Source organism: Poecilia mexicana, unplaced genomic scaffold (genome assembly GCF_051168715.1).
Source record: "Poecilia mexicana isolate PSO_F unplaced genomic scaffold, ASM5116871v1 scaffold_18, whole genome shotgun sequence".
In the NCBI taxonomy this organism is placed as follows: domain Eukaryota; kingdom Metazoa; phylum Chordata; class Actinopteri; order Cyprinodontiformes; family Poeciliidae; genus Poecilia; species Poecilia mexicana.
In genome coordinates this window covers 28,411,960-28,424,429 of record NW_028263387.1, presented here as the reverse complement: position 1 = coordinate 28,424,429, position 12,470 = coordinate 28,411,960, and the positions used below count along the sequence as shown (strand labels likewise).

Genomic DNA, 12,470 nt, shown 5'->3' with positions numbered 1-12,470 from the left:
GTTCAGGATTTAGGTCTCATGGCGTCTCAAGGTTCAACATGGCAGCCAGTGGGCTGAAGGAGGAAATACAGCTTTATTCTGTAGCAATTCAAGAGATACCAGCTTTTATCACTTCACAAAAAAATAATCAGCACAGAAACTCCAAAGCACACAAAGAAGCAGCTTTATATATATATATATATATATATATATATATATATATATATATATATATATATATATATATATATATATATATAAAAATTCCCTTCTCACCCTCCGCGGGTGGTCTCTTTCATCCTCTGAGCTCGGGTCCTCTACCAGAGGCCTGGGAGCTTGAGGGTTCTGCGCAGTATCTTGGCTGTGCCTAGAACTGCACATTTCTGGACTGAGATGTCTGATGTTGTTCCTGGGATCTGTTTGAGCCACTGCTCCAGTTTGGGGGTGACTGCCCCGAGGGCCCCTATGACCACAGGCACCACTGTGGTCTTCACCTTCCAGGCCTTCTCCAGTTCCTCTCTGAGGCCCTGGTATTTCTCCAGTTTCTCCTTTTTCCTGATGTTGTGGTCACTTGGTATTGCTACATCCACCACAACGGCTTTCCTCTGTTCTTTATCCACCACCACAATGTCCGGTTGGTTCGCCATTACCATCTTGTCTGTCTGGATCTGGAAGTCCCACAGGATCTTAGCTATATATATATAGCAGGAGATACATATATATATATATATATATATATATATATATATATATATATATATATATATATATATATATATATATATATATATATATATATAGAGGGTATCACTTTAATTTACCCAAGAAAGAAACTAAACTAAAGAAACTCACTGCCCTCCATGAGCGACTGGCAGCCCAACTGAACCAGCTGCTACAAAATGGGACTCACCCTGAATGGTTAACTGAAGGGCGCACAATAGGGTAGGGTAGGGTTAGGGTTACAATCCTGAGGGTTCAGGGTTAGCATGGTTCAGGGTTAGCAGGGTTCATCGGCATAAATAGTAGAGGAGCCAAACACCAACTCCTTGTAGACCACACAGTCGCCCGAGACTGCAAAACCCGACCTGTGCATTGATTACAAGAAAGCCTATGACTGATGTACGCCAAGAGCGAGCGAGACATCGACTCACTGATCCACACCACCAGGATCTACAGCACTGACATTGGGATGTCATTCGGACTAGAGAAGTGTGGCCGGATGGTTACAAAGAGAGGGAAGGTCGTCCACACAGAAGGGGTCCCACTCCCAGAGGGAACAATAGCAGACATAGAGCACAGCTACAAGTACCTGGGAATACAGCAAGCAAATGGCAACATCGATGAGGTCACAAGGAAAGGAGCCACAGCCAAATACCTCCAACGAATAAGGCAAGTCCTGAGAAGCCAGCTCAATGGCAAGAACAAGATCCGTGCAATAAACAGCTATGCCTTGCCAGTAATCAGATACCCTGCCGGAATAATTAGCTGGCCAATGGAAGAGATGAAGGCTACGGATGTTAAGACTCGGAAGCTACTAACCATGCATGGAGGGTTCCACCCCAAATCCAGCACCCTGAGACTGTACACGAGCCGTAAGGAAGGAGGCAGAGGACTAGTGAGTGTGAGAGCCACTGTCCAGGATGAAACATCCAAGATCCATAAATACATCAAGGACAAAGCCTCAACGGACGATGTGCTCAGCGAATGTCTCAGGCAATGGGGAACAGAGGACAAGGTGCTGGAGGAACCATCATGGGAGGACAAGCCCCTACATGGGATGTACCACCGACAAATAACTGAAGTGGCTGATATCAGGAAATCCTACCAATGGCTGGAGAAAGCTGGACTCAAGGACAGCACAGAGGCCCTCATCCTGGCCGCCCAGGAACAGGCCCTAAACACCAGAGCAATAGAGGCTCAGATCTACCACACCAGACAAGACCCAAGGTGTAGGTTGTGCAAGGAGGCCTCTGAGACAGTCCAGCACATAACAGCAGGGTGCAAGATGCTGGCAGGGAAAGCGTACATGGAACGACATAACCAAGTGGCGGGCATAGTGTACAGGAACATCTGTGCCGAATATGGACTGGAAGCCCCGAGGTCAAAGTGGGGAACACCCCCAAAGGTGGTGGAGAATGACCGAGCTAAGATCCTGTGGGACTTCCAGATCCAGACAGACAAGATGGTGATGGAGAACCAACCGGACATTGTGGTGGTGGATAAAGAACAGAGGAAAGCCGTTGTGGTGGATGTAGCAATACCAAGTGACCACAACATCAGGAAAAAGGAGCATGAGAAACTGGAGAAATACCAGGGCCTCAGAGAGGAACTGGAAAAGGCCTGGAAGGTGAAGACCACAGTGGTGCCTGTGGTCATCGGGGCCCTCGGGGCAGTCACCCCCAAACTGGAGCAGTGGCTCAAACAGATCCCAGGAACAACATCAGACATCTCAGTCCAGAAATGTGCAGTTCTAGGCACAGCCAAGATACTGCGCAGAACCCTCAAGCTCCCAGGCCTCTGGTAGAGGACCCGAGCTCAGAGGATGAAAGAGACCACCCACGGAGGGTGAGAGGGGAATTTTTTTTTATTTTATATATATATATATATATACACACAAAACAACCTAATAATATGTGTGTGTATATTATTATTTTTATTTATTTATTTTTTGTTGTTGTTGTTTTGTCATAGTACCCCCAAGAATTTAAAACTACTTTCTTTCACCCCTGGTGGGAATGATGAACAAACAGAAGAGTTGCAAACAGGTTAAACTGCTGGCAGTTTGTTTCTTGTTAGATGTTGAGAGCATGAACTCAGATCTTGATAGAAACAGCAGATAAAAACAAATTGGTGTCCAAGTCCAAATGCCTGGAAATGGAGCAAGTCAAGCATCAGGGTGAACAAGTGGAACGAGACCAAAACTTCCCGACAAACTTGTTTCTGAAACACAGGAGTCCAAAAATATCAGTGAGGCCTGAAAGCTGCCAGCGAGCAGAGATTAGCACAAACTAGCAGAGATTAGCACATGCTAGCAAAGATTAGCACAGACTAGCAGAGATTACCACAGGCTAGCAGAGATTAGCACAGGCTAGCAGAGATTAGCACATGCTAGCAAAGATTAGCACAGACTAGCAGAGATTACCACAGACTAGCAGAGATTAGCACAGGCTAGCAGAGATTAGCACAGGCTAGCAGAGATTAGCACATGCTAGCAGAGATTAGCACATGCTAGCAAAGATTAGCACAGACTAGCAGAGATTAGCACAGGCTAGCAGAGATTAGCACAGGCTAGCAGAGATTAGCACAGGCTAGCAAAGATTAGCACAGACTAGCAGAGATTAGCACAGACTAGCAGAGATTAGCACAGGCTAGCAGAGATTAGCACACGCTAGCAGAGATTAGCACAGGCTAGCAGAGATTAGCACAGGCTAGCAGAGATTAGCACAGGCTAGCAGAGATTAGTACAGACTAGCAGAGATTAGCACATGCTAGCAAAGATTAGCACAGACTAGCAGAGATTAGCACAGACTAGCAGAGATTAGCACAGGCTAGCAGAGATTAGCACACGCTAGCAGAGATTAGCACACGCTAGCAGAGATTAGCACAGGCTAGCAGAGATTAGCACAGACTAGCAGAGATTAGCACAGGCTAGCAAAGGTTAGCACAGACTAGCAAAGGTTAGCTTCGGAAAGCATTAAACAGGGACAACAGCCTTTCACAGGTTTTATTTTCCCAGTGTGGATCAGCTGAAGCCGGTCAGACTGATCCACAGTCACATCCTGACCAACATGGACTGAAGGAAGAATCCATTCAAATCAACCAGGCTGCAGTTTGACACAGAGACAGGCATCTTCACCTGAGCTCTGATGTAAAGAGGAGACATCACTAAGTCTGGAAGAAAAACTGCAGCTTGGCGGTGGCAGCATCATGCTGTGGGGCTGTTCTGACGGCATCATGAGGAAATATGGCAGCAAACACTTCAGTAGGAAGCTAAAGTTCTGACCCGGATTGGTCCAGATGGACCTTCAGCTTCCAGACCAACTGGAGACAAAATGGCTGAAGGACAACAGAGTCCATGTTTGGTTTCTCACCAAGTCCTGACCTTTGACCTCAGGCCTGTGGACACGTTAGAGTGAGGTGACCAGCAGACCCAGTTCCACCGGTTCTGTCTGGAGGAACGGACCAGAACTCCAGAAACTGGGAGACGTTTGTTCTTTTCATTCAGGGTAAACATCTGGTTTCATCTGGATGGATCTTCATCAGGGTTCTTCTCATCTTCCTCCAGCCAATCAGAGCCGTTGGATTCTCCCAACAGGAAGTAGGGCTGGTGACAGGAAGTGGGCGGAGCCTGTAGAGAAGCTAAAACCCAGTTTCCCTTAAAAACAGTCACGTGTGAATGGAGGATCTCTGAAGTGTTGACATGTCAAAACTAACAGACACACACACACTTCTCTCTGCTCTGCCATATAAGGACACACACATACTCACACACACTCTCTCACACACTCACACACACACACACACTCACACCCAGTTCACACTGAAGCTGCAACGAAACGAGAACCACTTCCTCTTCACTCTGTCGCTTCAAGCTCTTTCAGCTTGACTCAGAAAACGGGTTCACCGTTACTGAGGAAGTGTGTGTGTGTGTGTGTGTGTGTGTGTGTGTGTGTGTGTGTGTGTGTGTGTGTGTGTGTGAGAGAGAGACTTTCATCTCCTCTGCAGGTTCTGCTTTAACCTCCATAAATGGAAACTGCTGCAGTCAGACGAGCGCTGACTGGTTCCATCCAGAAACTGGATGACGGAACAAATCGGATCAGAACCGCTGAGGCTGTTCAAATCCTCAACATGGGTCAGAACCAGAACAGAACCGCCTGGTCCAGTAGGCAGCGTTCCTGCAGAGCGGGTTGTGACCCCGGGTCATGGATCCCGACTCAGATCTTTCATCCTGCCAGGAACCAGAAATCAGTTTTAAAACCAGACAGCAGCTACAACACTGTCCAACACATCAGAACCAGTTGCTGCAGACTGGGTTCACTGGTGGGGTCCCACAGCAGACTGGGTTCGCTGGTGGGGTCCCACAGCAGACTGGGTTCGCTGGAGTCAGTCAGGACTCTTGCAGTGATAAAACATGAATCCAGATAAATAATCTGGATTAAGATAATCTAAATGATGATAGTCCTCCAATGGTGATCAGGATCTGTAATACAAGCCAAACTTGTTGCTGGATGTGGGAACAGAGTTCATTGTTTCAATGTTTCAGCCTCAGAGTGATGAAGGTTTTATCAGCTGCTGCAGATTCAACAGAACTTCAGACTCCTGAGTGTTTAAAACAAACCTGGGAACCAAAGCAGAGGAGGCCTCCAGCTTTTCAAAATAAAAGTTTATTGGCAGCACAACACCATCCATCCATCCATCCATCCATCCATCCATCCATCCATCCATCCATCCATCCATCCATTTTCTAACACCCTCATGCCTAGTGGGGTCGGCAGGGAGCTGCTGCCTCTCCAGTGAACGTAGCACATCATGAATATTAAAACCAGCATGTGGGACAATTTATCCAAACTGTTCCTATAGATCAGTGTTTTCAGTGTCACTGTTAGTGTTACTTCATGTTTTTCAGTGTTTTTAGTATTTTTCAGTGTTTTTAGTGTTTTTCAGTGTTATTAGTATTTTTCAGTATTTTTCAGTGTTTTCAGTATTTTTCAGTGTTTTTTAGTATTTTTCAGTGTTTTCAGTGTTTTCAGGGTTTTTCAGTGTTTTCAATATTTTTCAGTATTTTTCAGTGTTGTTAATATTTTTCAGTGTTTTTAGTGTTTTTCAGTGTTTTTAATATTTTTTAGTGTTTTTCAATGTTTTTAATATTTTTTAGTGTTTTTCAGGGTTTTTAATTTTTTTTAGTATTTTTCAGTGTTTTTAGTGGTTTTCAGTATTTTTCAGTGTTTTTTTTATATTTTTCAGTATTTTTCAGTGTTTTCAGTGTTTTCAGTGTTTTTCAGTATTTTTCAGTGTTTTTAGTGTTTTTCAACATTTTTCAGTATTATTCAGTATTTTTCAGTGTTTTTAGTGTTTTTCAACATTTTTCAGTATTATTCAGTATTTTTCAGTGTTTTTAGTGTTTTTCAGTGTTTTTAGTGTTTATCAGTCTTTTTTAGTGTTTATCAGTGTTTTTTAGTGTTTATCAGTGTTTTCAGTGTTTTTAGTGTTTTTCAGTATTTTTCAGTGTTTTTCAGTGTTAGTGTTTTTCAGTGTTTTTTAGTATTTTTCAGTATTTTTCAGTGTTTTTAGTGTTTTTCAACATTTTTCAGTATTATTCAGTATTTTTCAGTGTTTTTAGTGTTTTTCAGTGTTTTTAGTGTTTATCAGTCTTTTTTAGTGTTTATCAGTGTTTTTTAGTGTTTTTCAGTGTTTTCAGTGTTTTTAGTGTTTTTCAGTATTTTTCAGTGTTTTTCAGTGTTTGTTAGTGTTTTTCAGTGTTTTTTAGTGTTTTTCAGTATTTTTCAGTGTTTTTAGTGTTTTTCAGTATTTTTCAGTGTTTTCAGTGTTTTCAGGGTTTTTCAGTGTTTTTCAACATTTGTCAGTATTATTCAGTATTTTTCAGTGTTTTTAGTGTTTTTCAGTGTTTTTAGTGTTTATCAGTCTTTTTTAGTGTTTTTCAGTGTTTTTTAGTGTTTTTCAGTGTTTTCAGTGTTTTTAGTATTTTTCAGTGTTTTTCAGTGTTTGTTAGTGTTTTTCAGTGTTTTTTAGTGTTTTTCAGTATTTTTCAGTGTTTTTAGTGTTTTTCAGTATTATTCAGTATTTTTCAGTGTTTTTAGTGTTTTTCAACATTTTTCAGTATTATTCAGTATTTTTCAGTGTTTTTAGTGTTTTTCAGTGTTTTTAGTGTTTATCAGTCTTTTTTAGTGTTTATCAGTGTTTTTTAGTGTTTATCAGTGTTTTCAGTGTTTTTAGTGTTTTTCAGTATTTTTCAGTGTTTTTCAGTGTTTGTTAGTGTTTTTCAGTGTTTTTTAGTGTTTTTCAGTGTTTTTTTAGTGTTTTTCAATAATTTTCAGTGTTTTTCAGTGTTTTTCAGTGTTTTTAGTGTTTTTCAATATTTCAGTGTTTTCAGTATTTTTCAGTGTTTTTCTCTCCTCCATGTTTCAGCTCGTCTCCTTCAGCCTCCTGGTTCCACCTGCTGGCTGATCAACCAGGTTCTGATGAAGCAGAGGAACAACTGAAACAAAGACAGGAGGAAGACAGACCTGCAGGGTCAAAGGTCATGCTCTGTTGAGACCTGGCCCGGTCCCACTAGAGGTTCTGGTTCTGTTGAGTCTGGAGTCTCTGCTGTGGGAATGTTATAGCGGTCGAGTTCACAGGTCCAGACTGGCCCAGGTATGAGTTCACCTGAGGAATGCAGTGTGTGTGTGTGTGTGTGTGTGTGTGTGTGTGTGTGTGTGTGTGTGTGTGTGTCAGTTTCCCAGAATGCACTGGGTTGCAGGAGGAGTTACAGAACCAGGCTGGATGGGTTTCTGCTGGTTCTGGATGGGTTTCTGCTGGTTCTGGATGGGTTCTGTTCATCCTCATCAGCAGGTTGTGCGCTGTGAAGTGAAACGGGTCGGGAGGAAGTGGTTTGTTTCTCTGCTGCTTCCTGAGTCTGAGCTCAGCTTCTTACCGCCTGTTACTGGGACTGAAACGGACCAGGACCAGAACCAGATCAGAACCAGAACTGGACCAGAACCGGACCGGGACCACAATCAGACCGATTCTAAACTGAAGTAGAATCCATCCAGGACCGGTCCAAATGGACCTCAGTGACTCTTCAGGTCTTGATTCTCTGCTGGTTTTGTTCCAGAAATGTTCTGCAGTTCTTCCAGAACTCATTCTGGTTCTGATTTTACCAACGATCTGGACTGCTTGGTGCCGAGCTCATTGGTTCTGGTGTCAGTCGGTTCTGATGCCGGTCGGTTCTGGTGTCAGTTGGTTCTGGTGGATACCTGCACATGGTTCTGAACGGATCAGACTCCAGAACCGGTTCCTGCTCCTCATGTTTGATTTGGTCTCTGCTGTTCAGCTCTTCTCTACCACGACCTGACCTCTGACCTCTGACCTCATCACCGTCCTTCCTCTGTCCAGCTGAGGGGACAACATGGAGGCTGTCTCACTGAACCAATCTACTTCCTGGTTCTGACTTCCAGGTAAAAGGGCGAGCGACAGAGAGAGAGAGGGAGAGAGTGGGCGAGCGGCAGAGAGAGAGAGAGGCAGGAAGCGGGCGGGGCCGGCCCTATAAGAGACGGATCGTCTTCCTGCTTTTGGCATTTCTCTGCTGTCCTCCGTTTGCCTCAGACTCAGACTCTACCTGCACAGGTAAGACCACACACACACACACACACACACACACACACACACACACACACACACACACACACACACACACACACTTGCCCAGAGGGAGGCCGCACCTGGACCGTAACCAAGGTGACTGTCTCCATCAGGATGTCGTGGCAATCGTACATTGACACCATGAAGACGGCCGACCAGAGCGGCACGGTGCCGGTGGCAGAGGCGGCCATCTGCGGCATCGCACCTGGACAGGAGAGCGTCTGGGTCAGCACCCCGGGCCTGCAGGGCATCTCGGTGAGCGCAGACACAGAGACACACACACACTGACACACACGCTGCAGTTCCTGTTTCCACTCAGCTCCTGCCAGAACTTCCTCCTCTGACGGCTCCAAATCGCCGGGACATGTTTCTGCTTCAAACACCACTGCTGGTGACAGGTGACCTCACCTGGCCTGCCGCGACCTCATTGGCTCCTGTCCACCATCTTCAGGCTCAGGGAGGAAGGAAGTTTGCATCTCTGCATCTTCTTGAGCCGTGGGCGTCGCCACTTCCCGCTCTGCGGCGCTAGAGGAACCCAGTGCCTGATTGGCTGCTGCTCCCCAGGCGCTGCGGGCCACCTGATTGGCTGCTGCACCGCTGGTTTCAGTCAGCAATGGTTTGGAGGCATCTCCTCCTCACTTCCTGTTCGGTTGCTGCATGCACTTCCTGCTGCAGCAACTGGGTTGCAGCCAGAACCAGGTGGGTCCAACTGGTGGTTCTGAGCCTACAAAACCTCCCAGGTCCAATCACAATCTGGGTTCTGGTTCCCAAGCAGCTCACATGGTGCCAGGCCCGGTTCTGGCAGGTTCCGGGTTCTGCTGCGGGTTCTGCAGGGCCCGGCTGCTCAGACTGGGCTCAGCTGCCTTATAAGGGCACGGCGCCGAAAAGCAGCGAATACAGGAAGCTTAGACAACTTCTTCTTTCTTCACATACACACACGCGCGCACGGACCCACACACACACACACACACACACACACACACACACACACACACACACACACACACACACACATCCTTGTACTTCTATCCAAACTGAGGACTTTGTATTGACTTTCATTCCTTATGACTAATTAATTTATGCCTAAATCAGAAAATCTCCCTAACAATGACTAGTTTATTCCCAACCAGAACCAGAACCAGAACCTCATATCTAATCGACTAGTTGAGCTGCAAAAATGTGAGAACCAGGAAAAAGTCCTCACTTCTACAAATGTCCTCAGTTTGTTGGTGAAAGTAGTTACCTGTGTCCCTTCTATGCACCACAAACAAGCACTTACACACACACACCGAGCTCTAAGATGAGGATTTTTGTCATTTTCAGTCAATAAGTTTAAAACGAAGAAAAATGAACCAGAAGATTAAAGTTTGACAGTAAAACTGAGACATGTTGAAGCAGCTCAGTGTGTGGAATCAGCTCCCTGCAGGCCTGTTTTTTGTGCGTGTGTGTGTGCGCGCGTGCGTGCGTGCGTGCGTGCGTGTGTGTGTGGAATCAGCTCCCTGCAGGCCTGTTGTCTGATTGGCTGCTGCTCCAGGAAGCCGTCGCTGCTCCGTGTTCTGACTCGTCTTCACATTCTTTCGTCTTACAGCTCTGCTTCTCCTCAGCGGTTTTCCTCCTGAACTTTCTCCGGTTCTGCTGCAGACGTTTATCTCTGATCAAACCCAGTTCTGCTCACCTGTCCTCTGTTTCCTCACCTATTTCTCTGACCCAGTCCACCCCTTGTGTGTCCTCAGCCCAGTCCTGGGTGGCGCTGTGCAGTTCGAGGAAGCTGGGAATCCGGAGCTCTGACTGTTTGTCTCCTTTCAGGTCGATGAGATCAAGAAGCTGGGCAGCAAGGACCGGTCCAGCTTCGCTCAGAACGGCGTCTACATCGGCGGGACACGGTGCCGCCTGATCCGGGACCAGATGGACATGGAGCCAGTCTACGCTCTGGACCTGAAGACCGCGGCCGACGCCGAAGGCAACACGTTTGGAGTCTGCGTGGGCAAGACCAAAACAGGTGAGCTTTCACCTTCAGGCGTCACCTACAGGTTCCTGAGCTGAGTCAAAATGTCTCACACCACCTGTCCCCCTCTGTCCTCCTGTGTCTTCTTTCTCCAGCTGTAGTCATAGCAAAGGGCACTAAAGACGCCAGCGGCGGCCAGATCTCCAACAAGGTATTCAACGTCGTCGAACACCTCAGGAAAGCCGGCATGTAAACCCAACATGGCTGCTGCCTTCCCTCCTCCCTCGCCTGACCTCTGACCCCTCCCAGCTCCTCCTCTTTGACCTTCAGTCATCTCCGTCTCATGCCTCCGCCGTCGGGGATCGAAGTGTTTCCTCCATGCAACGACCAATCAGTGACTGTGTGTGTGAGGCGGTGGGTCACGTGAACGGCGGGTCACGCCTGTTCTTCAGCAGGGAGCCAGTGTTACATGTTTCACCTGAACCCAATAAAGAGTCCTGTTTATTTTACCTGGTCTGCTTCTTTCAAACACACACACACACATGCGTGTCAACATCCATCAGTGGGGAGCAGGTTCTTCTGGGTCTTCAGACGGGTCCAGAGACCCTTATAGACCAGCCACGTTCTGGTGGGTCCAGAACGGTCCAGTAGAACCACTGGACCACACACAGTCCTGCAGCAGAACTACATAACATGAAGTACTTTAGTACATAAAATTCATAGAAATCTGAAAAACAAACTTACAATGTAACTTCCAAAAGCAAAGGCATCTTTTCCTCCCTGATACAATTAAAGAAGCAAAAGGGAATAGTAAAATGTTTTGGAGAAAAGAAGAGATATGTGCTGTGATATAAAACTTAAATTAGATGGCATTATTCAAAATGAATGTGATTCTTGCTAAGAATATCAACTCTGATCAAAGGTTCAGAGGAACTGAAGAACGTCACGGATTGGCTGTAAAAATTCACTTTAAATAAGGAAAGACAGCTGCAATGTTCTTCAGAAATAGAAGGAACTTTATAAATTATCCAGATATTTATGTAATTGAGAAGAAAATAAAAATGTTGAATTTAGTTATTTAGATGTGATTTTGGATCCAACTTTAACCTTTGAATATCATGTCAAAAAGCTGAGAAAGTCTAAAATTTAGTTTAACTTATTTTAGGTGGATCTCTTACTGCTGAGTATATTTAAATTCTTTTTTTTTTTAACTTTTTTTTAACTTTTTTTAAAAAATGTTTTTACATAGTGTGATCTCTTGAATCAAAATATAAAACTGCCTTAAAATTCATGATGTCTAGACAGTAATATCACCACCATTTCCCTTTTAAATCTGATTTTTCTTTTTAAATATTGAAAATCTGATGTTTTATTTGAACATTTTAGTAAAACACTCTTAATATTTTCAGTAAGTTTAAAATCAGAGAAACTAGAGCAGCTGTGGCGCCCTCTACAGGCGAGCGCAGCTTCCCTAAACCCAGGACTATTTTTATTAAAACTTCTCTTTGCTATGACAGGTTATAGGAATAGTTTGTGAAACGAGATTCTAACATCTGCAGGTTATGAAATGTTTGCATATTTGCTAAAAATGTGGCTGTTCAGCAGATCTGCTTCATTATTAATGAAAGAAACAAAATAGTTTTATAAATTTGTTGGTTGTAGTTTGGTTTGATTGCTTTTAGTGAGATCTGAATGATGAATTACCAGACATGTAATGAATCATTTCACTGGATTTTCACCAGTCAATAATCTGTTGATCTTATTGATTAGATCAACCTGTGCAGGTGGAAATGGCAGCCAGTGTCTCTCTAAAGGTTAATGAAATGAGTGAGACGTCAGAGCTCCGGTTGTTTGTTCCAGGTATTTTTTCTCGGCAGTAAAATCGTCTGGAGGTGAAGCCGACGGCTGAAAGGTCTCCGGGTTTCTGCCCTTTGCAGTGAATCCTCAGCCAGGTTCATGTTTCTGCTGCAGGTGAACTTTGACCTTCTCTCTCATTAGGGACCGTCCTCAAAGTTCAGCCTCAGATCCTGTGAGGCCGAGGTGTCCAGCAGGAAGCCGGGTCGCTGCAGAACCTTCCAGAACAGAACCGCAGCCTGCTGGGCTGTTCTGTCTGTCAGGTGAATGCTGCAGAACTTTCTTCCTTCCACTAACTGATCCATGAATCAGGGAACCAGGAGGAGTTCAT

General features: G+C 45.0%; 1 protein-coding gene across 1 annotated transcript; it reads left to right on the top strand.

Moving 5' to 3' along the window:
* The first annotated feature begins 8,168 nt into the window (after window positions 1–8,168).
* pfn1 (profilin 1) lies at window positions 8,169–10,794 on the top strand. The gene is made up of 4 exons (XM_014969071.2): window positions 8,169–8,325; window positions 8,454–8,595; window positions 10,147–10,339; window positions 10,441–10,794. The coding sequence occupies exons 2-4, from the start codon at window positions 8,455–8,457 to the stop codon at window positions 10,536–10,538; spliced, it is 432 nt and encodes a 143-aa protein (XP_014824557.1). The 5' UTR covers window positions 8,169–8,325; window position 8,454; the 3' UTR covers window positions 10,539–10,794.
* Window positions 10,795–12,470: the final 1,676 nt, after the last annotated feature.

Bases quoted from the DNA above. Each gene is read 5' to 3' on its own strand.
- pfn1 (XM_014969071.2), top strand. From the start codon at position 8,455: ATGTCGTGGCAATCGTACATTGACACCATGAAGACGGCCGACCAGAGC. The intron at 8,596-10,146 runs GTGAGCGCAGAC...GTCTCCTTTCAG, and splicing joins CGGGCCTGCAGGGCATCTCG to GTCGATGAGATCAAGAAGCT. The intron at 10,340-10,440 runs GTGAGCTTTCAC...TTCTTTCTCCAG, and splicing joins CGTGGGCAAGACCAAAACAG to CTGTAGTCATAGCAAAGGGC.